Source organism: Bos taurus, chromosome 14, assembly GCF_002263795.3.
Source record: "Bos taurus isolate L1 Dominette 01449 registration number 42190680 breed Hereford chromosome 14, ARS-UCD2.0, whole genome shotgun sequence".
NCBI lineage: Eukaryota > Metazoa > Chordata > Mammalia > Artiodactyla > Bovidae > Bos > Bos taurus.
In genome coordinates, this window is record NC_037341.1 from 36,596,871 (window position 1) to 36,623,276 (window position 26,406).

A 26,406-nucleotide genomic window follows, 5' to 3' on the forward strand; every position below is an offset into this window, starting at 1 on the left:
CTCTTTGAGATATGGATTTCATTTCTTTTGGAAATATATCCAGTACTGAGATTGATGGATTACATGGTAGCTTTATTTTTAATTTTTTTGAGGAACCTCCATACTGTTTTCCATATTGCCTGGCGGGGTACAGTCCATGGGGCTGCAAGAATCAGACACAACTTAGTGACTAAACAACAACAAATCATAAGGACCAGGTGGTCTCCAAACAATGATGAAGACCTTCCCTGACATATTCCTGACACCCATGAGAATAGTTACCCATTCATAAATCTTGACTTAGGAATGTTCTTCCTGTTTCTAAGCATATACCCCCATACGCTAGGTTAACTATAAATTTGTCCAACGGCCACTCGGTAATGCAGAGTGCAGCTACAGATGTTTCCAGTCGTCGTTCACCCTGGAACTCCCACCCTGTGAATAAATCACCATATAATAAGCTGATCCATTGATTCAATGGCACTGTCTGCCTTGGTTTTCGGTCTCAAGGTGCCTCCTCATTTTGAGAGGTACTGTTTATTCGCTCCATCTTCCAACATGACATGATAAAGGCATGTATATAGTGAACACAAGATGCACTTAAGTTGATAAAACAAGCACAGCTTAAAAGAAAAATTGACAAAACAAAGACAATTAAGTCAGTGGAAAGAAAGGAAGTTTTAAAAAAGATAAGTATTTTCACACCCTTCATAAGACAAGTCGTAGGAGAAAAAGATGATCCAGCTTACCTTTTGATTTCTCCTGAAGTGGTGTCACAGTACATGTGGGCTTAGTCTTCTTTAACCTAAAATTATATATTTTCATAAATTCACTTTATATAAACCCAGGGTACATTAATTTTTTAAAATACTTTGAGACAAGAAGCTTGCCTTCAGTGAAATTCACTTGTTGAAGGACATCATATAAAAATTAAATAAACATTAAAGGAAGGAAACTCCTCCCATCACAAATAACCACATCAGAGGCAGATATGAACCAACTCAGTATCTTGGTTTTTGCTGACAAATTTTACCAACGGGTGAGTGCTATGTCATCCTTTCCCACCTTTATCTGAACTTATAACTAATCATGATTCAGGGAATGCTAGAGGAAGGGACTTAAGATTAATTAGCATAATATTTAGATATGCCAGATACCAGTTCAGTTCAGTTCAGTCGCTCAGTCAACTCTTTGCGACCCCATGGACTGCAGCACGTCAGGCTTCCCTGTCCATCACCAACTCCTGGAGCTTGCTCAAACTCATGTCCATCGGGTGGTGATACCATCCAACCATCTCATCCTCTGTCATTCCCTCCTCCTCCTGCCTTCAATCTTTCCCAGCATCAGGGTCTTTTCCCATGAGTCAGTTCTTCATATCAGGTGGTCAAAGGATCGGAGCTTCAGCTTCAGCATCAGTTCTTCCAATGAATATTCAGGACTGATTTCCTTTAGGATCTCCTTGCAGTCCAAGGGACTCTCAGAAGTCTTCTCCATCACCACAGTTCAAAAGCATCAATTCTTCAGCACTCAGCTTACTTCATGGTCCAACTCTCACATCCATACATGACTACTGGAAAAACCATAACTTTGACTAGACAGAACTTGGTCAGCAAAGTAATGTCTCTGCTTTTTAATATGCTGTCTAGGTTGGTCATAGCTTTTTTTCCAAGGAGCAAGCATCTTTTAATTACATGGCTGCAGTCACCATTTGCAGTGATTTTGGAGCCCAAGAAAATAAAGTCTCTCACTGTTTCCATTGTTTCCCCATCTATTTGCCATGAAGTGATGGGACTGGATGCAATGTTTTTTGAATGTTGAGTTTTAAGCCAGCCTTTTCACTCTTTTTAAGCCAGATACCAACTATCAGTTATTTGTGCTCTTTTTACCTATTAATTACCACAATTGGAATTTTGTCATAATCAACTTCTATTCCTACAAATAACCTAGATAATGAGTAAGTTATTAGAGGAAATACATCATGATCAAATTGGCCGTAGGTAAGATAACTCATAAGCATTCCAAATTTCTTGTAAGTACACTAAACTTACAAACCAGCTATAACTTTTTTCCCCTCTATCCAATCAAAACATATATTCATTCTTAATCCACGTAATACACTAAACAAAGTCAGCCTACATGGCTGCTTGGAGGTATCGGAGCAACTTATTACCATGGCAACATCACCTCTCCTAGACATCAAATATGGGTACAGTTGAGGTAAGTATACCTAGTATTTACACTGAGGTTGGAACTCAAGACCAGCCTTACTGATTGCTATGTAATAAGCTTTTAGTGGTCCCTAAGGATACTCCTCAGAAAAAAAAAAAAAAGGATACTCCTCAGATTCTCTTGCACCTTCTGAGAGACAATTGAAATTCTATGATTAATCTTCTTAGTGTGAAGGGCTTTGTGCATGCCTGTGCTAAGTTGCTTCAGTTGTGTCTGATTCTTTGCGACCCTATGGACTACAGCCCACCAGGCTTCTCTATCCATGGAGATTCTCCAGGCAAGAACACTGGAGTGGGTTGCCATGCCCTTCTCCAGGGGATCTTCCTGACCTAGGGATCGAACCTGCGTCTCCTACATCTCCTGCCTTGGCAGATGGGCTCTTTACCACTAGCGTCATGTCCTCAAAAAACACAGAACATACATTTTTAAAAAAACAGTATCAAATATCAGAACAAATATCTTGTGCTTGGCTGCATAGAACTTTTAAAGATAACACTGGTGAGTTGAGAGGTCATATTGTGTCAGTTTCATAATATTAATTTAATGGAATTAAACTTACAAATCATTGCTTCAGGTCTGCTAGTATGACAGCTGATGGCAGTTTATCATATCATATGCAGAATAGTTAACTGTAACTTTTAAATGCACTTCACCTCTAGGACTATTTTCAATTACATTACCACAATACATCATCTTGCAGTTCACTGAAAAATTTTATCACTAAAGAAACTTAAAAACACATTAAACTTTTATCAGAGTATAAAATCAAATATCCATATATACAGAGATTTTTTTTTTTTAAAGGGTAAGGGATTGTATACAAGACAGACAAAAATGAGTACTTTCCTGCTTTGCCAAGACTGTCCTTTCACAGGGCGTTGTGCAATATGTAGAGGAGAATAAAATACTTGTAGGCAACTTGATATGTTCTCAGTAGAATGGCTAAAATAAAGACACAGGAAAAAGAAATAATATTTACGTCCACCAAGCACAAACGCTGGGCTGGAAGAAACACAAGCTGGAATCAAGATCGCCGGGAGAAATATCAATAACCTCAGATATGCAGATGACACCACCCTTATGGCAGAAAGTGAAGAGGAACGAAAAAGCCTCTTGATGAAAGTGAAAGTGGAGAGTGAAAAAGTTGGCTTAAAGCTCAACATTCAGAAAACGAAGATCATGGCATCCGGTCCCATCACTTCATTGGAAATAGATGGGGAAACAGTGGAAACAGTGTCAGACTTTATTTTTGGGGCTCCAAAATCACTGCAGATGGTGATTGCAGCCATGAAATTAAAAGACGCTTACTCCTTGGAAGCAAAGTTATGACCAACCTAGATAGCATATTCAAAACCAGAGACATTACTTTGCCAACAAAGGTTCGTCTAGTCAAGGCTATCGTTTTTCCTGTGGTCATGTATGGATGTGAGAGTTGGACTGTGAAGAAGGCTGAGTGCCGAAGAATTGATGCTTTTGAACTGTGGTGTTGGAGAAGACTCTTGAGAGTCCCTTGGACTGCAAGGAGATCCAACCAGTCCATTCTGAAGATCAGCCCTGGGATTTCTTTGGAAGGAATGATGCTAAAGCTGAAACTCCAGTACTTTGGCCACCTCATGCGAAGAATTGACTCATTGGAAAAGACTCTGATGCTGGGAGGGATTGGGGGCAAGAGGAGAAGGGGACGACAGAGGATGAGATGGCTGGATGGCATCACTGACTCGATGGACATGAGTCTGAGTGAACTCCGGGAGTTGGTGATGGACAGGGAGGCCTGGTGTGCTGCGATTCATGGGGTCGCAAAGAGTCGGACACGTCTGAGTGACTGATCTGATCTGATCTGATCTGAAGCACTTCGTAAACAGCATGGTTCTTAGCCACCACTCTTCCATTCTGTGTCTGAAGAACACTTGTCATAACATGAATGTATATATTCAAATTATTCTTCATTAAAGTAAGTAAATTCACACTCAAGTTAATGTAAAATATTAAGAAATCATTTCACATACAGCCAAATTGTAAATGAAAAAAATAATGAACTGAAATCCGATGAAAAAGGTAGGAAGCCAAATGAAGACTTAAAATCTAAAAATGAAATGGGTTAATTCAGGGGATGCTTTCTGGGTTTGCAGTTTCTTTAAGATGGTCATGTGATTGAAAGAAGACTGGTCTGTACTGAGACAAGGCCAAGTGTGCAGCCCTACACACTTTTACTCAAAGGGTGAGCTGAGTATCAGGGAAACAGGTATCTTGATAATAAAAGAAACTCACTGTCCTTCAGTAGCTTTCACATGCATGTTTTCAATGGTCTCTCTTCTTTCTACATCCCCGCCATCCATCCTCTTTAACTGCTACCATCTGCTCCACTAGCAACTCACTGTCTCTCTTCTACCCTCTCTGATTCTGCATTTGTTCAGGCTAAGTTGCATTCAACTCTTGGTGACCCCATGGACTACAGCATGCCAGGCTTCCCTGTCCTTCACTATCTGCCTTATTTCATTATAACCTCACTTCAGAAAGAATGATTTTGGTTTTTATATTTTATAGCTTGACAGTCTGTCCTCAGATGATATTAAAAACAATGGCAAAAGCTTTATGTGTGTTATTGTTCATTTATGGTGTCATTTACAAAGTGAAAAAAGTCAAAGCAATGACAGGAAAATTAAATAAAATTAAATAAACTATGAATCTAACAAAGAAATATTTTATAATGTGGCCAGTAAGGACTGTTTGAAGATTATGTAGTAATATGGAAAAACTGTACACATGTAATATTAAGTAAAAAGGGCCAGAATAAAAAATTGGAATTATACTAAAATCACAACTCAAATAAAAATCCATGAAAATAGAGGATGATAGAAGAGAAGCTCTAAGAATAAAAATGGGTATGTTAAAATGGGTAAGCTATCAAATAATTGTTTTTATTTTTTTCTCCAGATTTTCTACAAAATTCAAATTATTTATTTTCATAATTCAGATATAAACTATAACTTTTCATTTTTAGTATATTCTAGTTCTTTATATTATAAAAATTTACTTCAAGAGTAATTAACAAGACCAATAACACTAGTTGAAAACTTATATATATTCTAGATATATATTCTAAAATTCCAATTATGTGTGTGCCATGTATAACTAGATATCTTTAAAGCTCCCTACAGCAGGAGAAAATATGAAAATCTGCATTTTCCACTAAAGAGAGTAACTGGCAAGAAAGAATTATATTCATTAGGCAGAAAAACCTCTACATTCAGCAGTGTTACTACAAATAAATATCCAACAAAAGAAAATGCTTCATCTTTTTTAGGCTGGCAAAGTGAATGAGTACTACACATTCAACACATACTTCATGAAAAAATAAATAAAAGCAGGAACCAAATGGGGTATGAGACTATCTTACTAATTTTTAGGTCCCTTTGGAGAAAGAAGTTTTCTTTTAATGCTATCTGATTTGTAGAAGGAAAGGTATCCATAATAATGTTTTTAAATGCCAGAATTCAAAGTCAGTGGGACTTTTCTGGTTGACAAACTCATTTCATCTGATGGCAATACAAGCTCTTCATTAGGCTGAATTCTCATTCAGAATTTCCCCTCACACCACTTCAATCAAACTAGAAATGAAACAAGGTTCTCTATTTAGGGTACAGAAGCTGGTTCCTATTGTAGAGACCTTGTTTATTTATATTGCTAAAACTTTCAATATTCTCATGAGCAATCTATGCTAGAGCAATAAAAGTTGTTTGTTTTGTTTTTTTTTTTAAAGTTAGTTCTTAAATTCTTTCTGGCAATGTTACTTGAAAACAGAAAAAAGTACCTACTGGTCAAACTGAATAAAAATTGCTAATTGAGATTTTAAAAAATTAAATCCCTTATGCAAAAAAAAAAGTTGTCAAGAAAGAGTTAGATTCACTAGCCAGAAAAATCTCTGTATTCACTAGTGTTACTTCAAATAAATATTCAACAAAAGAAAATCAAGTAGAAATAACCTACCTGACAGGAGGCATCTCGGTATCAGCATGCAGGAGTCTTCTACGAAACTCTAGTGGAGTGGAACTTACACTCTTTTGGCAATTTTGCAATCCTGGTAAATATGGCATTTTGACACATTCTTTGAATTCTTCTAGACCAAATGCTGTGGTGTATTCTAATTTAAAATAGTATTATAACCATCTGTATTATTTCTTGATTAAATGTATATAACTTCTTTTATACTAAATCAGTCATTAAGAAAATAAAATTAAGCTACTATAATTGAGCTAACATCTTTTCCAAGAGAATATCTTTCAATTCCTAGAATAGGGACAGTAGAGAAGAGCTCATTATGGGGCTAAATACTAGAAGAAGGAAGGAGAGCTTCACAGATCTCCCAGAGTCATCACTGTCCTCTGCCTTCATTATTTTGGTCAACCAGAATTCCCAGAACATTAGATACCTTCACATGGAAAAATAGCTTATTCTCCAAAGAAGACCTACAGATGGCCAACAAACACATGAGTAGATGCTCAACACCATTAATTATTAGAGAAATGCAAATCAAAATTACAATGAGGAATCACCTCACACAGAAGGCCATCAAAAAATCTACAAACAAAAAATGCTGGAGAAGTCATCGAGAAAAGGGAACTCTCTTACACTGTTGGTGAGAGTATAAACTGATACAGCCTCTATGGAAAACAGTATGGCGCTTCCTTAAAAAACTTAAAAAAAGAACCAGCAATCACCCTACTGGGCACATAACCAGAGAAAACCATAATTCAAAAAGATACAATGAACCCCAATACTCATAGCAGTATATAGTCAGGACATTAAAGCAACCTAAATGTCCATCAGCCATAAAAGGAATCAGCTATACATTCCTTTATATGGCATAAAAAGGAACTCAGCCATAAAAAGGAACAAAACAGTCATTTGTAGAGATGTGGATGGACCTAGAGACTCTATACAGAGTGAAGTCAGGAAAAGAAAAATATCATATATTAACATATGTATGTGGAATCTAGAAAAGTGGTATAGATGATCTTATTTGCAAAACAGAGACACAGACACAGAGAACAAATATATGGATACCAAGGGGGAACATGCGGGTGGGAGCAGTTGGGAGATTGGGATTGACACATATACCCTAGGGGGAGCCTGGTGGGCTGCCGTCTATGGGGTCGCACAGAGTCGGACACGACTGAAGTGACTTAGCATAGCATAGAATAAACAACTAATGAAAACATAGTGTAGAGCACAGGGAACTCTACTTAGTGCACTGCGGCGACTGGAATGGGAAGGATGTCTAAAAGGGAGGAGATGTATGGATATGTATAGCTGATTCATTCTGCTGTACAGTAGAAAATAACACAAAATTATAAAGCAAATTAATTTATTTAAATTTATGAAATTATTAAATTTATTTAATAAAAATTAGTTTTTAAAGAGTTTAAAAACACTTTCAAGAGTCTTACAGTATCTGGTACTTTAAATCTTTCCTTCTTCCTACTTTTGTGTGATAATCAAGAGGCACAAATATAGGATTATCTGAGCTAGCAATGAGAGAGAAAAGAATTCCATTTCAGGCACTGATTTCAATTTTCTCTCTGCAAAATTCCACACCAAACGTATAAAGAGCAACATCTGAAGTATCAAGATGGCTTCTTCGACTGACCTTGCACATCACTGGTAAAACAGGTTGTCAAAATGTTAACAACAACCAAATTCAAAATGATGACAGTGAGTGGAAAAAACAGATTAAGAGATTAAAGTTTTGGATGATTTTTAAACTTGGAGAATTATTTTTCAAGCTTTCTCTACTAAGTAAATGTAGCACAGAAATAGAAAGAGTATTTAATGGGACTGGAGTTATATGCTCAAAATGCTATTTTGCAACTTTTGATTTTTTTCTTTTGGAAAAAAATTAGTTTCTCTTCATCAAAAATCATAGAGTCTTTTTTCAGCAATTAGATGTGGAGGTAGGAGAACAGACACACTGGTGTCTTCTGAGCACCTTTCCTGGGACACTAGAGGCAACACTGACAAACACAGCAACACACAAAAATGTCTGAATTTTGCTGTTTTCAAGAATTATATCTCCATCAATAAAGGGGAAGGCAGAATTCAGGGTAAATAGGAAATACAATTGTGTTTGAAATTAAGGGGGAAGCTTTACATTTGTATACAGCTTGACAGTTCTCAGGTTAGTCTTTAGTGAGCAACTATAAGATATAAGATACTTTCCACATAACTCACTCAAAAAGTAAAATTTTGGTTAGAATTATTAATACAAAAAGGTTCTGCTAAAGTTTTGGGTTTTTTAAAATATAAAAAACAACATGAGGTATTTAAAAATAAACACTACGCATAAAAAGAAGTATGATCCAACAGAGATACTACTACACTGGTAACAAGCTTAGGTCTTCAGAATTTGTTTCTATCGTGATTTACAGAAATGCCTTCAGTAAGTTATTTCTAATCTGCTTCCATTTCTCTTTTCCATAAGCCTAAGGTATTATCCTTCTTACATAAATGTTACAGAAATTATTTAACATCTCTTGACTGCTTAAAAAGGTATATGTAAAAAGGTATATGTAAATACGTAAATGAGGCACAACTTCTACATTTTATTAAGTAAAATAAGTAAATATGGAAGTTACCTTTCCTCATCTTTTGTGTTTCTAACACTGCTTTCCTCCAACTACTCTCAAAAAGAAAACCACCACCAAGGGTATTTCTGGTGACATTAGAAGGCTCACATTTGATTTCAGGAGACAGCACTGGCATTTTTTCTTCTTCTTTCAACAGTGCTGATGAAAGTGAGATACTGCATCAGATTCACAACACAAAATACAAAAGGAACAAAAAAGGTATTTCAGAAATTACATTTTTATAATTTGTTTTCCATCATATAAATATTAATATAGATTTAAATGAAAAGTTTACTTATAACATGTAAATACAGACCCTTGGGAATTTAAAGCAAGAGGCCTTCAAGAATATAGCTAAAATAAGTTGTAAGACTTTTTTCTTCTAAATATTTTAATGAATTCTTTCAAATTCAAGGTTACAGGTATTTGGCAACATAAAACGTTTAAAATCCAACAGCAAGTGTGTGTTGTCACTCAGTCGTGTCCAACTCTTTGCGACCCCATGGACTGTAGGCCACCAGGCTCCTTTGTCCATTGAAATCTCCCGGCAAGAATACTGAAGTGGGTTGCCATTTCTTTCTCCATCAACAGCAAGTAATAATCTACAAGACAATGTAATGCTTAGGATTCTCTCAAAAATATTACCATTATGCACCATGACCAAATGCAGTTTGTCTCTGAGATGCAAGGATGGTCTGATATATTAAAATTGACTAATGATATATCACATTACAAAATGAGAGATTTTTTAAAGATTACACGATCATCTCAATAGATGCATGAAACTTTTGATAAAATTCAACATCTTTTCATGATAAAAACTTTGAACAAACAAGAAACTGAGAGAAATTATCTCAACATCAAAAAAGGCTATACATGAAAAGCCCACAGTTAACATCATAATCAAAGGTAAAAATTGAATGCTTTCCTCTAAGATCAGGAATAAGGTAGTGATGCCCAGTCTCACAACTTCCATTCAACGTGGCACTGGCAGTCCTAGCCTTAGCAATTAGAAAGAAAAGGCAACCAGATTTGAAAGAAAAAAGTAAAACTGTCCCTGTTTTCAGATGGCATGATCATATACAACTCTGAAGACTCTACCAGGAAAAAAAAAACTTAGAACTAACAAAGGAATTCAGGAACGTTGCAGGATACAAAATCAAGAAACAAAAATCATTTGCATTTCTATACACTAAAAACAAACTATCTGCAGATTCAATGCAATCCTTATCAAAGTTCCAATGTAAAGCAATTCAAAATTGTAGTAAAAACAATTCAAAAATTCATATGGATTGTAAATCAATGAGGTGTGAACACTCAGATCATTCACAAAAATAAACCAAATATGGCTTAAAGACTTAAATATAAGACATGACCCTGTAAAACTCCGAAAAGAGAATGTAGACAAATCATTCTCTGACATAACTTGTAGCAATGTTTAAGTCGGTCTCCCACGGCAATAGAAACAAAAGCAAAAGTAAACAAATGGGACCTAATCAAACTTATAAGCTTTTACACAGCAAGGAAGCCATAAACAAAATGGAAAGGTAATCCATGGACGGGGAGAAAATATTTGCAAATGATGCAACTGACAAGGCTTAATTTCCAAAATATACAAACAGCTCAGACAAGTCAATATCAACAAGACAAACAATCCAATTATAAAATGGGAAGAAGACCTAAGTACGCGTTTTTCCAAAGATGACATACAAGTGGCCAAAATGCATATGAAAAGATGCTCAGTATCTCTAATTATTAGGGAAATGCAAATAAAAACCACAATGAGGTATCACCTCACACCGGTCAGAGTGGCCATCATCAAAAAGTCTACAAATAGTAAATGTTGGAGAGGGTGTGGAGATAAGGGTACCCTCCTATACTGTCAGTGGGAATGTAAATTGGTACAGCCACTATGGAAGACAGTTATGCAGGCTCCTTAAAAAACTAAAAACAGAATTACCATGTGATCTAGCAATCTCACTCCCGGGCATATATCTGGAGAAAACTAAATCGAAAAGAAAAGAAAACTCTAATTCGAAAAGAAAAGATCTCAGTGTGTATAATAGCAAAGACACAGAAGCATAAATGCCCATTAACAAGAGGAATGGATAAAGAAGTTGTGGAACTTACATAGAGTGGAATACTATTTAGTCATAAAAAGAATGAAAGAATGCCATTTGCAGCAACACGGATAGACCTAGAGATTATCACACTAAGTGTTAAAGTAAGTTAAAGACAAATATTATGCAATGTCACTCTACGTGGAATCTAAAAGAAAAGTACAGATGAACGTAGTTACAAAAAAGAAACAGACTCACAGACATAGAAAAAAAAAAAAAATCATGGTTACCAAAGGGGAAAAGAGGGAGGGAAAAATTAGGAATATGGGATTAACACATGCACATTACCATATATATACAATAAGGATTTACTGTATAGTGCAGGGAACTATATTCAATATCTTATAATAAATTAAAATGGAAAATAACTGAAAAAAGATATATATACATATACATATAACCGAGTTACTTTGCTGAACACTTGAAACTAATATTATAAATCAACTATAGTTCAATTTAAATAAATAAAAATTAATATGGAACCACAAAGGACCCCAGATAACCAAAATAATCTAGAAAAAGAAGATCCAAAATAATCCAGAAAAAGAAGATGAAAGTTGAAGACAACAAACTTCCTGATTTCAAAAGATGTCACAAAGCTGAAGTGAGTAAAACAATATAACGCCAGCATACAGACAGACATATAGGGTAATGGAACAGAAGAGACTTCAGAAATAAACCCATACATATATAGTAAACTGATTTTTGACAAGAGTGCCAAGAATACACAACAGGGGAAGGATAGTCTCTTTAACAAATGGCATTGGGAAAACTGGATCTCCAAGTGCAAAAGAATGAAGTTGAACCCTTATCTTATACCATACAGAAAAATCAACCCATCAATACACAACATTCTTTTGAGTATGCTTCTGTTAAAGACACCTTGTTTAATATATATATTGTTGATGCATCAACACTGAAATCACAACCAATAGCACCAAAACTGAGGCCTGAAGAAGATTCTCTAACACACACATATTTTCTCTGTAAGATGCAGCACAGTCTTCCTGCACTTAGGAACAATATACAGCACTGGAGTACGACACATATAGTGAAATTAACAAAAAGCACAATAGTGTGAAAAATATGACCCTGAATAGACAGTGAAACAGAGAAGGCGATGGCACCCCACTCCAGTACTCTTGCCTGGAAAATCCCATGGACGGAGGAGCCTGGTGGGCTTCAGTCCGTGGGGTAGCGAAGAGTCGGACATGACTGGGCGACTTCACTTTCACTTTTCACTTTCATGCACTGGAGAAGGAAATGGCAACCCACTCCAGTGTTCTTGCCTGGAGAATCCCAGGGACGGGGGAGCCTGGTGGGCTGCTGTCTATGTGGTCACACCAGAGTTGGACACGACTGAAGCGACTTAGCAGCAGCAGCAGCAGACAGTGAAAAGGACACTTGTTTGTAGTGTGAGGTGAAACAAGACAGAGCATTGCCTTGTTTGACCTCCACTAGGAATTACATGTCAACCAACCCCAATTTTTGCCACTCTGCACATTTGCAAATGAGCAGGAATGCACAAATACCGATTTTGGAATTACAAATTAAGCTTTAATGAGTGGGAGAACTAGCCAATGATGGGATCCATGAATAATGAGGATTGACTGGAATTCATTGCGGTACTATGCCAAGGGGCAGGAATATTTCAGATGGGGTGGTAGAGGCGGCTTCCTAGATGAGGTGATCTCGAGCTGAGATCTGAACAGGCAGGAAGTAGCCAGAGATGTGTGAAGATGATGAGTGAGTGAGAGCACTCGTCACGTAAAGTGAGTACAAAGGGCCCACAAACCAGAATAAGGTTGGCACGTTCAAAGGCAGAAGATGTGTGTTCAGCACCTCTGCTGTCAGACATCACCCACATGTGGCTACTGAGCACTTGAAATGTGGCCAGTTGGAACTGAGATGTGCTGTGAGAGATACACACCCGATTTCAAAGACTACACGAATGCAAAAATATCTCATTAAGAATTTTCATGTTGATTTTATGTTAAAATGACAATTGTGGATATGTTGAATGAAATACAATAGCCCGCTACGTGTTTTAGTACATGCATTGGAACAAAGAAACAAGTGTCCGTTCATTTACCTATTTTCTACAGCTTCCTTTGGCCTACAATAAGCCCGGCTGAGTAGCTGCAACAGTGGCCCATAAAGTCTAAAATATATACTATATATATTTTACTAGAGTTGGTCAGCTCCTCCTCTAATTCATTCAATAAGCCTTTACTGAGTACTTACTAGGTGAAATTTCTGAAACGTAAATTATATATGCAACAGGAATTCTATTCTCTTTTCAAATGGCTTATATCTTGGGGTTCATGCATCTATTTTGGAGGCCATAGATATAACAGTGGGAGCTGTTGAAGGATTAGGCCTAAAGATTTTTAAATGTTGCTTTAACTTGAGCAATATTAGAAGGCAGATGGGAACGAGAAGGTCAATGAGGAAATTACTGCAATTGTTCAGGTGAATGGTAGTGAGCGTTCAAAACAAAGAAAAAGCAGATGAGGACTTGACTATCTGACTTCTTCTACCTTTGGATATGATAGGCATTCTCCACAACTGAAAAAATACCAAACTGAGCTCCAGCTTACAGAGAGAAGGAAGGGAAAAGGGAGAGGCGTTCTCCCTTTCTTTAAAGCTACTTCTGGGAAGTCATACACACAATTCTACTTATATCCCATTGGTCAGAACTTAGCCACGTGGACACACTGAGCTGTAAAGGGTCATGAAAAATGTCATCCGCTCTGGGCATGATGTACCCAGCTTAAAAATCAGGGGTCCTTTTACTAGAAAGATGAAGGAATAGGCACTGTGAGTAAACCTTAGCAGGCCTGCCACACTGGCTAAGGCAAAGTAACAATTTAAAAATGAGAACGTGTCATTACTTCCCTCCAAGTCTGATAATATAATGGGCTTCCCTGGTAGCTCAGATGGTAAAGAATCTGCTTGCACTGTGGGAGACCAGGGTTCGATCCCTGGGTCGGAAAGATCCCCTGAAGAAGGAAATGGCTACCCACTCAAGTATTCTTCCCTGGAGAATCCCATGGACAGAGGAGCCTCATGGGCTATAGTCCTCAGGGTTGCCAAGAGCTGGACACGATGGGGGAACGAACATACACACAAGTCTGATGATGTAACACAGGAACTATTCGGCAATGGTCCAGCAGAATATGAGCAGTATACTGCTTTAATTCTCAAACAAGAATCTCAGTACAGATGACAGAAGGTATTTTTACATATAGAAACAAATGATAGCTGCTATTACCATAATCATCATGATTCTTATTATTATAGGTCAAGAACCAATTAATACCTGGAGTCCAGGAGGCACTGCTTGACTCAGTGACTCTTCCGCTTTACCCTTCTGGCTAAGTGTGCAGTTTTAGATCTTTTCCTGTTCTTAGTCACACTGTCCCATTCTTGCCTTATGGTTTTCATCCCTTCATCTCCTTAAATACTGTAACATTTTTTTCCAAGATGTGTATTATTTTCAGTTTTTCAGCACAGATCTCCCATTTGCTGCATCCACTGGGTCTTGTGGATTCCTTGTATGATTTATAACCTTTGACTGCAAGCTCATTTTTATTTTTTAAAAGTTTTGGGCTCTACCGGGCCTCCAATGTGGTGTGTAGGCTTCTCTAGTTGTGGCTTGCAGGCTTAGCTGCATGTGGGATCCTTGTTCCGCGACCAGGGATTGAACCCGAGTTCCCTGCATTGGAAGGTGGGATTCTGGTTTGCTTGCTTTTTCGGCTGTGCTGGGTCTCCCTTGCTGCGTGGTTTTCCTCTAGCTCCAGCGAGCAGCGGTTACTCTCTAGCTGTGGTGCACGGGCTTTTCATCGTGGTGGCTTCTCTTGTTGCAGAGCATGGGCTTCAGAGCTGCCAGGCTTCAGTAGTTGTGGCCCCTGGACTTGAGAGCACAGGTTTAATGTGGTACACCAGCTTAGTTGCTCCAGGGCATGTGGGATCTTTCCGGACCAAAGATTCAATACCCGTCTTCTGCATTGGCAGGCGACTCTACCACTGGGTCACCAGGGAAGCCCCTACAAGCTCATCTTTAGAGAGATTGCTATCTCCAGGACAACAGTGCTCCCTGAGCTGTGGAAACCGCTATACATCTCTCCGTATGCTCTCAAATGGTCTGTGCCTGGCCCTGGGTTTCAGAGGTATCAGGTCAGTCAATACACCAATTTCTTCTACTGTGGTCCCTGAACCACGTGATAATGTGACTTCACAACAAAAACCATTTTGTGAGGAAGCTAAGTGACAGGGAGAGGCCACCATAGAAAGGTTCCATGTGATATCCACAGCTAAGGTCTCGGTCCACAGCCAGGATCAGCCACCAGATGGAGGAGTGAGCCTGCAGGTGTTCCCAGACCTAAGCCTTCAAATCTTCCATGCGAGGCCCCAGCCATGGCGAAGCAGAGGCAAGCTGTTGCCGCCATATCCAAATTCCGGCACGGTCCCACAGCATCTGTGAGCACAATAAAGGGCTGTTTTGTACCATTACGTTTTGGAGAAGTTTGTGATGCAGTCATGGTAACTGGAACAGGACTCCTTTGTGACTCTCAGCTCCCAGCAGATGCTCAGCACTGCCTTCCTGTGTGAGCTTTCCTTCATTTCTGCCACCTGGGGATTTCCTCCTTTTGGTTCCTAGCTCAGCCACATGCCCATAAATGATCTTAATACACTTTACCCCTCATTTGAAATACAGGGAAGCCAAGTGGAGTCTCTTCCATGTCCGCTTCCTCTGCCACATTGGCCAGAAGTTCCCAGAAAAATGTTTCAAACAATGACATGAAGAACTGAAGAATTTAATTTCTTTTGTATGTAAAGATACTTAAAAGTCAATAAGCAAGTGAAGCCCAAGACAGTGTGTTAATTAAAAAACCAGATAACTCGTTACAGGAAAAAAAAAGAAAAACCCATACATGGCCAATAAAGGTTTGACCTCACTAATATTCAAATAAAAGCAAAATAACATAATGAGCTATGACTTCTGTCCTGAAAATAGTACAGACTTTTTTCTCTACTACTAGACAGTGTAAGATGGGGTTCAAGGAAGCAGGTACTCTCAGAAGATTTCACTGTAAGTGTTAGTGTGATATTTCCAGAGAGCAACCTAGCCATACTTATGTCTTTATAATTTTATATATTTTGGGCTTCCCAAGAGCCTCAGATGGTAAAGAATCTGCCTGCAATGCAGGAGACCAGGTTCGATCCCTAGGCTGGAAGATTCCCCTGGAGTAGGAAATGCAACCCACTCCAGTATTCTTGCCTGGAGAATCCCATGGACAGAGGAGCCTGGCAGGCTACAGTCCATGGGGTCGATTTTTTTTTTTTTTAATATACGCTGGACCCAGAAATCCCACTTCCAGTTTATCCTAAAGGAATGATCAATGATACATGCAAATATTTACCTTCAAGGACGTCAAATCCAACAATTTTTTATAACAGAAAAGCAAAAAGACTGAAAACAGCCCAACATCAAAGAGTAGATGGTAATATTACCTTTATTTTTAGCTTTGATTAAACCAAAATAATCAAATGAACTTAAAAAAAGGCAAGCTGTGGATTTATTGAGAAAGCTAGTTGCTTATGTATCCACAATGCCAGTCACTGTGTTAGGAGTTGAAATACAAAAATGAATAAGATGCAAAGTGTACACTCTACTCAGGGGAACAGTAAATGAACGATTACAGTTCATTATGATACACATTGATGATAAATCTATGCTTAGATTTTGTGGGACAACAGAGCTTTTGCTGACCTAACCAAATTAGGGCAGTAGGAGAGTTTTGCTTTGGTTTTTTTTTTAATCATTTATTGATTGTTGGCTGTGCTGGGTCTTCCTTGTTGTGCGGGCTTTCTCTAGTTGTGGGGAGTGGGGGCTACTCTCTAGTTACAGTTCACAGGCTTCTCTGTAGTGGCTTCTTGTTGCAGAGCACGGGCTCTGGGGCGCATGGGCTTCCGTAGCTGTGGCACGTGGGCTCAGCAGTTTCAGCGCAGGGGCTCAGTTGTTCTGCTGCATGTGGGATCTTCTCAGAGCAGGGATTGAACCCGTGTCTCCTAATCTGGCAAGCAGATTCTTTACCACTGAACCACCAGGGTAGCCCAAGTTTTGTTCTGTTTTTGAGCAAGGTATCTGCAAGCAAAGCCCCACAGATTTTGATAAATAGAAATGAACTGTGGCAGAGAAGGCTGGATGCCCCAAGTTCTTTTTTCCTCTGGAGAATAGAGTTGTTCCTAGAAAGTGGCCACCTACCCTTGATTAGAATGCAGGTGAATGCAATGTGTAACACTTTCTGCAAGAAGCTTACAGGAAGCAGGCCTGCTTTTTTTTTTTTTTTTTTGAAGCCATTCAGCTTGTGGGATTTTAGTTCCCTGACGAGGGACTGAACCCGAGCCCTCTGTAGTAAGAGTGCAGCGCCCTAACCACTAGACCACCAGGGAATTCCCCTGGGTCTGCTTCCTCCATACTTCCTCCTTTCCCTCCCACAGGCTGCACTTAAACCGACAGTGAAGCTAATGAATGGAAAAGCCTTGATCCTAGTACCAATGGGAAAAAAGCTGCCTGCTGATCAGGAACATCTGCCTTGGAAGTGACCTGTAAGAAATGAATTTCTACATTATATAAAAAATGTTTGGGACTATTTGTCATTATAGCTAGCAATACCCTAATACATAGGGCTTCTCTGGTGGCTCAGATGGTAAAGTATCTGCCTGCTATACAGGAGACATAAGAGACTTGGGTTAGATCCCTAGGTTGGGAAGATCCCCTGGAGGAAGGCATGGCAACCCAATCCAGTATTCTTGCCTGGAGAATCTCACAGACAGAGGAACCTAGTGGGCTATATAGTCCATGTGGTCGAAAAGAGTCAGACATGACTGAAGTGTCTTAGCACTCACACAAATACATGCAATCTTTTATTCCCGAGGGTGAATATATTAGCTCTCTTCCTTAAACATGTTCATTAAGCATATACTATCTACAAGTCTATGCACGATAAAAGTGCTACGTGCATGACAAATACAAAGGTGAACTAGAGATTCTGCCTTCACAGAATTTCCAGCCCAGAAGGAAAGACAGTAGCCACTCACACAGCTATAAGGCAAAGTGCCACATTAAGGTCTTAGGAGAGCTAGACAGATAGATATATACATTATCTCACATTAGAAGAGTTCAAAGCAGGGAGATATAATTTTCATGAGGGGGCTCACAAAATACTTGAAATAAACTGGAAAATGACACTTAGATAGAATTTAGATCAGCTGAAATGCAGGTAGAGGCCCTGATGGGGAAGATGTGAAAGGAGGGGGACTTCTTGGCAGTTTGGTAGTTAAGACTTCACCTTCTAATGCAAGGGGTGAGGGTTCAATTGGGAGTTAAGATCTGATATGTCTCATGGACATAAACATCAAAACATTAAAAAAAAAAAAAAGTAATATTGTAACAAATTCAATATATGCTTTAAAAATGGTCCACATTAAAAAAAAAGAAAAAGATGTGAATAAAGCCCTGGAGAGTCAAAGACGCCAAGCAGCTCTGTTTTAGACAAAATGAGTATAGGACATGGGGGTGGAGATATATAACGTGGATCTAAGCTACAGAAAATTGAGGGCTATAGGTTTGGTTCGGAGATGAAGTTCTGCTTTGTTTTTTAATATCTACTTGTCTGGTCACACTGGGTCTTGGTTGCAGCATGTGGGGTCTTCGATCTTGGTTGCAGCATGAGGGATCTCCCATTGTCATCTCACTATTTGAGATCTTTTACTTGCAGCATGAGGGATTTAGTTCCCTGACCAAACCCAGGCCCTCTGCATTGAGAGGGCGGACTGTAGCCACTGGACTACCAGGGAAGTCCTAGAGATAAAGTTTTTAAGAGTTATCTATTTACTGGTGAGAATTGAGAACAAGATTGGACTAGATTTGCAACGGAGATTTTTGAGGGAGAAGAAAGCCAGACTCCCTTAAAATATATGATGGGTAGGAAGATAAAGAGGATGCAGAAAAGTGACTAGAGAGGGAAATAATCCAGAGGAAACCAGAATCATGCAAAAAACGGAATCATGTCCAATTCTACAGGAATTAGTAGAGCAAGAAACTACATATTAATAATACTGTAACACCAAACACATAATCTCACTGAATCCTCAAACCACCCAATGAAACAGTTCCCTGTCAACTACTGACCAGGCATTCAGACCCAACAAAGAACACAAGCTTTGCAGTTAAATGAACCTGGATTCTAATCTTGGCTCTGCTCTTTAAAAGCTGCATAATCATAGGGTCGTGGAAAAATTAATAGTGCCTCTGACTCTCACAGAGTTAGTGAGGATTAAATTTTTAAATGCATGCCAAGTGCTCAGCACCGTGCTGGACATGTAATAAACACTCAATAAGTGGGAACTATTGTTTTTAAATACTAATAAACACAGGTTTGTTTTTTTTTTTTCACCACAGCCTGTTTATGGAAATGTAAATCAGTAAAGACATTCTGGAAAGCAAGATTCCACCAACGTCTTTTTAATTACATTTGACCCAGCAATTCTGCTTCAAGGAATTCACTTTATAAAACTGTTCCCATGTGTAAGAGTGTTCACTATTTCATTGTTTGTGATAAAGAAAAACTGGAACCAAACTTAAGGATGTTTACATAAATTATGATATATCTATACCATATGATTATACATCTATATGACACATCTATGAAATATTCAATGAAGCTCTAAGTAAACTGATATGAGGGGCTTCCCAGGCGGTGCCAGTGGTAAAGAATTCACCTGCCAATACAGAAGATGTAAGAGACGTAATGTGGGTTTGATGCCTGGGTTGGGAAGATCCCCTGGAGGAGGGCATGGCAACCCACTCCAGTATTCTTGCCTGGAGAATCCCATGGATAGAGGAGCCTGGTGGACTACAGTCCATGGGGTTATAAAGAGTTGGACATGATGCAAGCAACTTAGAATGCAAGCAAACTGATATGAAAGGTATTCTCCATATCTTCTTAAAAAGGTAATTTCTCAAAAGAATCCATATGATTTCATTAATGATCAAAAACATAAGTGTAAAAAGAATGAAAGAATAAATACTAAATTAACTCTATGAAGTGTTGGAAAGTAAAGGAGTAGAAACTAAGGGGTTTCATCTTTAAGTCTGTATACTTCAGTGCTGTTTGAATAAGAAATACAACTGTATTATAACGCAATTTCAAAAATATAAGAATTTGAAAAAAAATGTCAGAAGTATTTTAGAAGAAATGCCATGTAATGTAAGATTTAAACTCACCATTAAAAATGTAGATGGGGTGAATTGTGGGGTTAGGATTGACATACATACACTATTAATACTGTATATGGAATAGATAACTAATAAGAACCTACAGGGAACTCTACTCAGTGCTCTGTAGCGACCTAAATGGGAAGAAAATCCAAAAAAAGAGGGAATATATGTATACTTATTTTTTTTATATTCCCTCTTTTTATATGTATACTTATAGCTGATTCACTTTGCTGTTCAGCTGAAACTAACTCAACAAACATTATAAAGCAACTATAGGCTCCTCTGTCCATGCGATTCGCCAGGCAAGAATACTGGAGTGGGTAGCCATTCCCCTCTCCAGGGTATTTTCCTGACCCAGGGATCAAACCTGGGTCTCCTGCATTGCAGGCAGATAGATGCATTACTGTCTGATCCACCACGGAAGCCCAAATGATCCAACAAAAATTGATTTAAAAAACAATGTAGATAAAAAGTCAATAAAGATAACAAACAGGGATTCTTACACTTCAGAAAGTATAATACCCTGAGTGAGTGAGTGAAAGTTGCGCAGTCGTGTCCAGCTCTTTGCAACCCCATGAACTATACAGTCCATGGAATTCTCTAGGCCAGAACACTGGAGTGGGTAGCCTCTCCCTCCTCCAGAGGATGTTCCCAACCCAGGGATTGAACCCAGGTCTCCCATACTGCAGGCGGATTCTTTACCAGCTGAACCACAAGGGAAGCCCTGAAAATGGTTGTAAATTTTCATTTATCTATGGAAAAGCTCCAGTTTTCATGTCTATGACCCTAGGAAGGCTGTAGAATGAGATGACCAGTACGACAGAACAGACCACCTGCGTCGCACAAATCTTTTCTAGCATTTTTAATCCCTCGAGGAAAAAAAGTAATAAATACACAAATTATATAGGTAAATCATAAGTGGGACAAGGAAAAATGGCAATGAAAAGCGGGCCAGAGCTATGTGACTAACACGGTCGGCATCCAAAGTGCTGCTGGGGAAGGAAGGGAGATGCCAAAGTAGTCGAAGAAAACAGAAACACATTCAATCCCCTCTTCAGTTTAAGCCCTAGGAGGGTCGGAGGGCGAACCCGTAAGGGTGTGTCCACTCGAGGGCCCACTGAGTGTGCTGGGAGTGCGGGAAGGCCTCGATGCTAAAGAGGTCTCTTCGCCCGGTCTTACTCGCACGTCTCTGCACCGGCCCCGCCCGCAGCCTCCGTCAGGTCCTCAAGCCCGGTCCCCGGCCAGCCCCTCGCCAAGAGAATCAGGAGACCACGTGCGTCAGGAAGCTGGTTCCCCTGGATGGGAGGGGGCCGGACCAGGTGACCTCAGCGACCCACCTCCCTTGCAGGCCTAACTCTAGGCCACCCCTACCCCCCGGGAGGTCCCTGGAGGGGCCCCCCCGGCACCGGAACCGGTGGCACTCACTGTCCCCGCAGCTCGGCCGTGGACGAGAGAAGCTTCTTCGCCGGCCCGGCCCGCGGCGGCGGCGCCCAGGTCTGCGGTTCCCGCAGCGGCTTCAGCGGGGGCAGCGAACCGCGCTGGAGCCAGCGGCGGCCCGGCGCCGAGCCCAACCCCCGGCCGGGACGGGCCGAGCTGCGGCAGCGGGGCGGGGCGGGCGGCCGCGCGCTCGCTCGGGCGCCGCTCTTGGGGCGAACATGCTCGGCGGCCGGCAGCCCGGCGACGCTCTGGAGGGCGGCGCGCCCGCCGCTCAGCCCCGCCCTGCTGGGCCCGGATGCGGGTGATACGGCTGCCGCCCCGCCCGCCCGCTACGCGCGCCCGTTGCTAGGCGCCGGGAGCTTCCCGGCGGGCGGTCACCTGAGGGCGTGCCGCGGGGGTCAGGGTGCCGCGCCAGGATGGTGCTTGGGCGGCGGGAGGCAGCCAGGACTTACTGGACAACTACTCTAGGGTGCCGCCGCCTGCGAGATCACGGCTGCAGGGGGTGGGGTGGGAGGAGTCTGCGGAAACGAGACTCAGTCCCGACAGCAGGTCAGTGCGGCATTAAAGTGGTGCCACGTACTATAGATGGAGTGGGTAGTGGGCACTTGGACAAGGTTGGTGAGGTGAGGCTCTCTGGGTTGCATTTTAAGATTCAAACTAACCAGGCTCTCCAGAGTACTGATGAGTCTAGACCAGCAGTACCTGACTAGCCAATCTCTGTGACTCCGTCGTCCCGAGTTCCCGTTTCCCTCACCGTGCCCTCAAGAATTCTGCGTTCTACGCCTCCTTTGTCGAAGTTCTTCGGTAGAAGGTTCGGCGGGGAAGCCTAGCAGCCTGACTTAGCCTATATATGCTCTTACCAAGTTGTTGTAAATCCTATTTCTTGACCTCTCCACTGGGGTTGCAAGTTTAGCCCTTCAGATTCCACAAAATCCGAAGTGCTGAAACTGCTCTCAGCATACCACTTTTCCGTTTTCATTAAGCTCGATACTAATCTTTCCTAGCTCCTCTGATTAAGGACTCACATTACACATTACAACTCACATTACACCTGGAACCTAAACCCTTCGTTGTGTGATCCCAGGGGTCAGGAAGGTTATTAGTCCGTTGACTAAATATGAGGTAATGACAAACCTAGACAGCATACTAAAAAGCAGAGACGTTACTTGGCCTACAAAGGTCTGTATAGGCAAAGCTATGGTTTTTCCAGTAGTCATGTACCGAAGGGAGAGCTGGACAATAAAAAAAGGCTGGGCGCTGAAAAATTGATGCCTTCTAACTGTAGTGCTGGAGAAGACTCTTCAGAGTCCCTTGGACAGCAAGATCAAACCAGGCAATCCTAAAGGAAATCAACCCTGAATATTCATTGGAAAAACTGATGCTGAAGCTGAAGTTCCAATACTTTGGCCACCTGATGCTGGGAAAGAACGAAGGCAGAAGGGGACGATAGAGGATGAGATGGTTGGAAGGCATCATTGACTCAATGTGAGTTTGAGCAAACTCTGGGAGATGGTGAAGGACAGGGAAGCCTGGCATGCTGCATGCAGTCCACAGAGTTGCAGAGTTGGACACAACTGAGCTACTGAACAAAAAAGTGGTATACTTAGTAGGCTGCACATTAAAAATCATATGGCGACTTTGAAGGGAAAAACCCTAGGCCTACCTCTGAATAAATTAAGAATTCAGTTCTGGGGTTGCACTCAGACAGTGGAGAACCACCCACTCAGATGGTTAATATCAACATCAGTGTATTAAATACACACTAATACTTAATGTGTCAAATGCTTACTATTAAAAGGTATGTTTTGAGTCTGCTATTGCCCCCCCTCCCCCTTGGCTATCATCAAATGGCTACTTAAAAAGCTTGAGCCAATCTAAAAAACCAAAGCCCTTGCAAGGCACCAGGCACTGTTTTAACTGCTAGAACAGAGGTTAAGACTCAAACCTGATTATACTCAAACATGGAAGTGGCTGGGTTAAGCAACAAGTTAACAAATGGAAATTTTTATTTCTGATAGTAACAGATGCTATGAAATACAAAAAAGTTTATATATGAAGAGATGTGTCTGATATCTTTTTCCAAAATGAAAAAAGTATACAGATCTCGTGGCTGAATGTTCTAGACATAAGATTCCAAGTGCCAAGACTCTACATTAGAAGCTTATCATTTGAGGAACAAAAGAAAATATAGCTGAGTCATAAATTAAGGATCAAGGAGTGTGTAAGTCACTCAGTCTGTGACTCTTTGCGATTCCACCAGGCTCCTGTCCATGGGATTCTCCAGGCAAGAATACTGGAGTGGATTGCCATTCCCTTCTCTAGAGGATCTCCCGAACCCAGGAATTGAAGCTGGGTCTCCTACATTGCAGGCAGACTGAGCTATCACAGAAGCCTGAGGATCAAGGAGAAGCCCTCTCAAACATCTCCCTGCCCTAATTCCTAGAACTTTTGAGTAAGCTGCTTTATGTAGACTTTATAGATGTTACCTTTTATTAAGGGATTTGAGCTTCGGAATTATCCTGGGTATCCAGGTGGCCCAGCATTCATCACAAGAGACCACAGAAGAGGGAGGCAGGAGGTTAAGGGCCAGAAATGACAGAAGCAGAGACTATATTTTGAAGACGGAGGAAGAGGAAATTGGAACAGATTCTCCCCTAGAGCTTTAAGGTGGTAGGAAGGGGTGTTGACTTGATTTAGCCCAGTGAAACTGATTTTGAACTTCTGACAATTTGTGCTTTAAGTCACTTAAGTTTGTGGTAATTTTTTATAGTAATAGAAAACAAGTACTTAGTGTAAACTATGTCAGGCACTGTGTAGGATTGGAAAAAAAAAAAACTGCCCACCTTAAAAAGTTGACTGACTTAGAGTAAGATTTTGGCTGGCTGGTAACAAATCTGTCAACGAAAACAGCAGGGGCAGAAAGTTGTCAATCTTCCCCAGGAGGTGGTTTCCAAGGACATAAGAATCTGTCACATCTTGGGACATCCTTGTGTAGCACTTATCTCACCATCTTTAAGTCTATTTTGCCCATTAGACTAACACATGAAAGCAGAGATATTTTCCTTTGTACATCCCTCTCAATGCTGAAGTTACAGAGCAAATAGCATTTACTTAGCACTTTGGACCAGGCACTAATAACCTGACATACTTTAATCTTCACCAAAATTCTGTATTAGTTACCACTATTTCCCTTATTTTGCAAAGGAACAAGAGATGAAGTAATTTAATGACTCAAATTATTAAGTGGAAAAGTGAAAGTCATTCAGTGGTGTCTGACTCTTTGCGACACTATGGACTTTACAGTCCATGGAATTCTCCAGGCCAGAATACTGGAGTAGGTAGCCTTTCCCTTCTCCAGGGATCTTCCCAACCCAGGGATCGAACCCAGGTCTCCGGCAATTGCTAGCAGATTCTTTACCAGCTGAGCCACAAGGGAAGCCCAATTAAGTGGAAGCTGGATATGAATTCAAGCAGTTTGGCTCCAGAGCCAGCACTCTTAATCATTTACCACAAAGAAACCCTCAAAGATAAGCCAAGACCAGGGTAACACTGCTAAAAGCCAGTGAGTGCAACAGACAGTTAAACTTTATGGCTAGGGTAGCCAGGAGATGACCTAATAATAATAAAGCTGGAGCTTTGAAGGCTACAACTGCAATGTCCTTACGTGAGATCAATCTTTGCGTAAGTGGAACCTGGGTGCCCAGAGTTTCTTCAACGAGGCTGGTTAGCTTTCTGGTGATCTCATAGCAAGTGAAAGATTTTGGGTGAGTTTAAGTAAAATAAGGCATTAAGCTGCATTTCAGCAGGTTCTAACAGTTCACAAAATATTCTCATGTGTTTTTAGTCCTTACACTCCTGTGAAGGCAGATGGTATCCTCCTCACTTACAAACTCTCATACACTTCCCTATCCTCTGAACCCATTTGGAAACTATGTGGAGAGTTCAATTTCTAGGATTGATTGTCTGCAGAAGACCTGTACAGCCCAAACAGTTTCTTTCCTCTCCATATATCTAGGATCTTCCTATCCTCACCAGCTTCAAAAACCTGGCTACTTTGGGAGATGTGTCAACATCCAAGGACTGTAACACATGCCCCTCAGTGTTGATAGTGGGGGAGACTGGGTATTGGGCATAGGAAGATACATGGGAAATTTGCTGTGAACCCCAAACTGCTCTTTTTTTGTATAAGAGGCATTGTTAAAATACCATCCCACATAGAACACCATTCCTATTACTATTGCAAATCCTACATTGTTTCCCTCCACCCTCCCACCCTCCCATGCCTAAGGTGGTTAGCCAAACGCCACCTGAACCACTGTCACAGTAACCAGGCGTTTTCTTCTGAGCCATTTCAACCTTTCAGGATACTGGGATGTGCAAAGACTGGGGACTATCAGGTGTATTTACTTATCAAGGCAGTAAAATGAAATAGGTAATTTCAGAGCTTAAGACTTTCACGCTCCACCAAGAAAATTAATGATTTTTAAACATAGATCCAACTGTTTACCAAAACATTAAATTTCTTGCAAAATATCTGATACTCATTATGTAACATTGGTTATAAACAACCTTCTTAATTTCCTTCAAGGATTCATCGACCCTAAACTCACAGATAAACAGCTTTCAAGACCCAAGACTGTATTTAAATATACTTAACTTTCACATACTAAAAAGTAATGATTCTGGTACAATATTATAAAAATTCATACTGCATCATACCCTTGGCTCA

At 40.3% G+C, this 26,406-nt stretch overlaps 1 protein-coding gene across 6 annotated transcripts in view; it reads right to left on the minus strand.

Moving 5' to 3' along the window:
• Window positions 1-21,809, minus strand: part of C14H8orf89 (chromosome 14 C8orf89 homolog) — a 30,261-nt gene extending 8,452 nt beyond the window's left edge. For 2 of the 6 annotated variants that reach the window (XM_059874447.1, XM_059874444.1), the window contains exons 1-5: window positions 21,666-21,809; window positions 8,841-9,007; window positions 6,196-6,349; window positions 3,054-3,150; window positions 729-783 (exon numbers count right to left, since the gene is read on the minus strand). In XM_059874447.1, coding sequence (XP_059730430.1) covers window positions 729-783; window positions 3,054-3,150; window positions 6,196-6,349; window positions 8,841-8,967 — 433 coding nt within the window. In that variant the 5' untranslated portion in view covers window positions 8,968-9,007; window positions 21,666-21,809. Of the gene's footprint in view, window positions 1-728; window positions 785-3,053; window positions 3,151-6,195; window positions 6,350-8,840; window positions 9,008-14,273; window positions 17,103-21,665 lie in introns of all 6 variants that reach the window. The other 4 variants (XM_059874448.1, XM_010812109.4, XM_059874445.1 and 1 more) reach the window with 3 other exon arrangements.
• Between the last annotated feature and the right edge of the window lie 4,597 nt (window positions 21,810-26,406).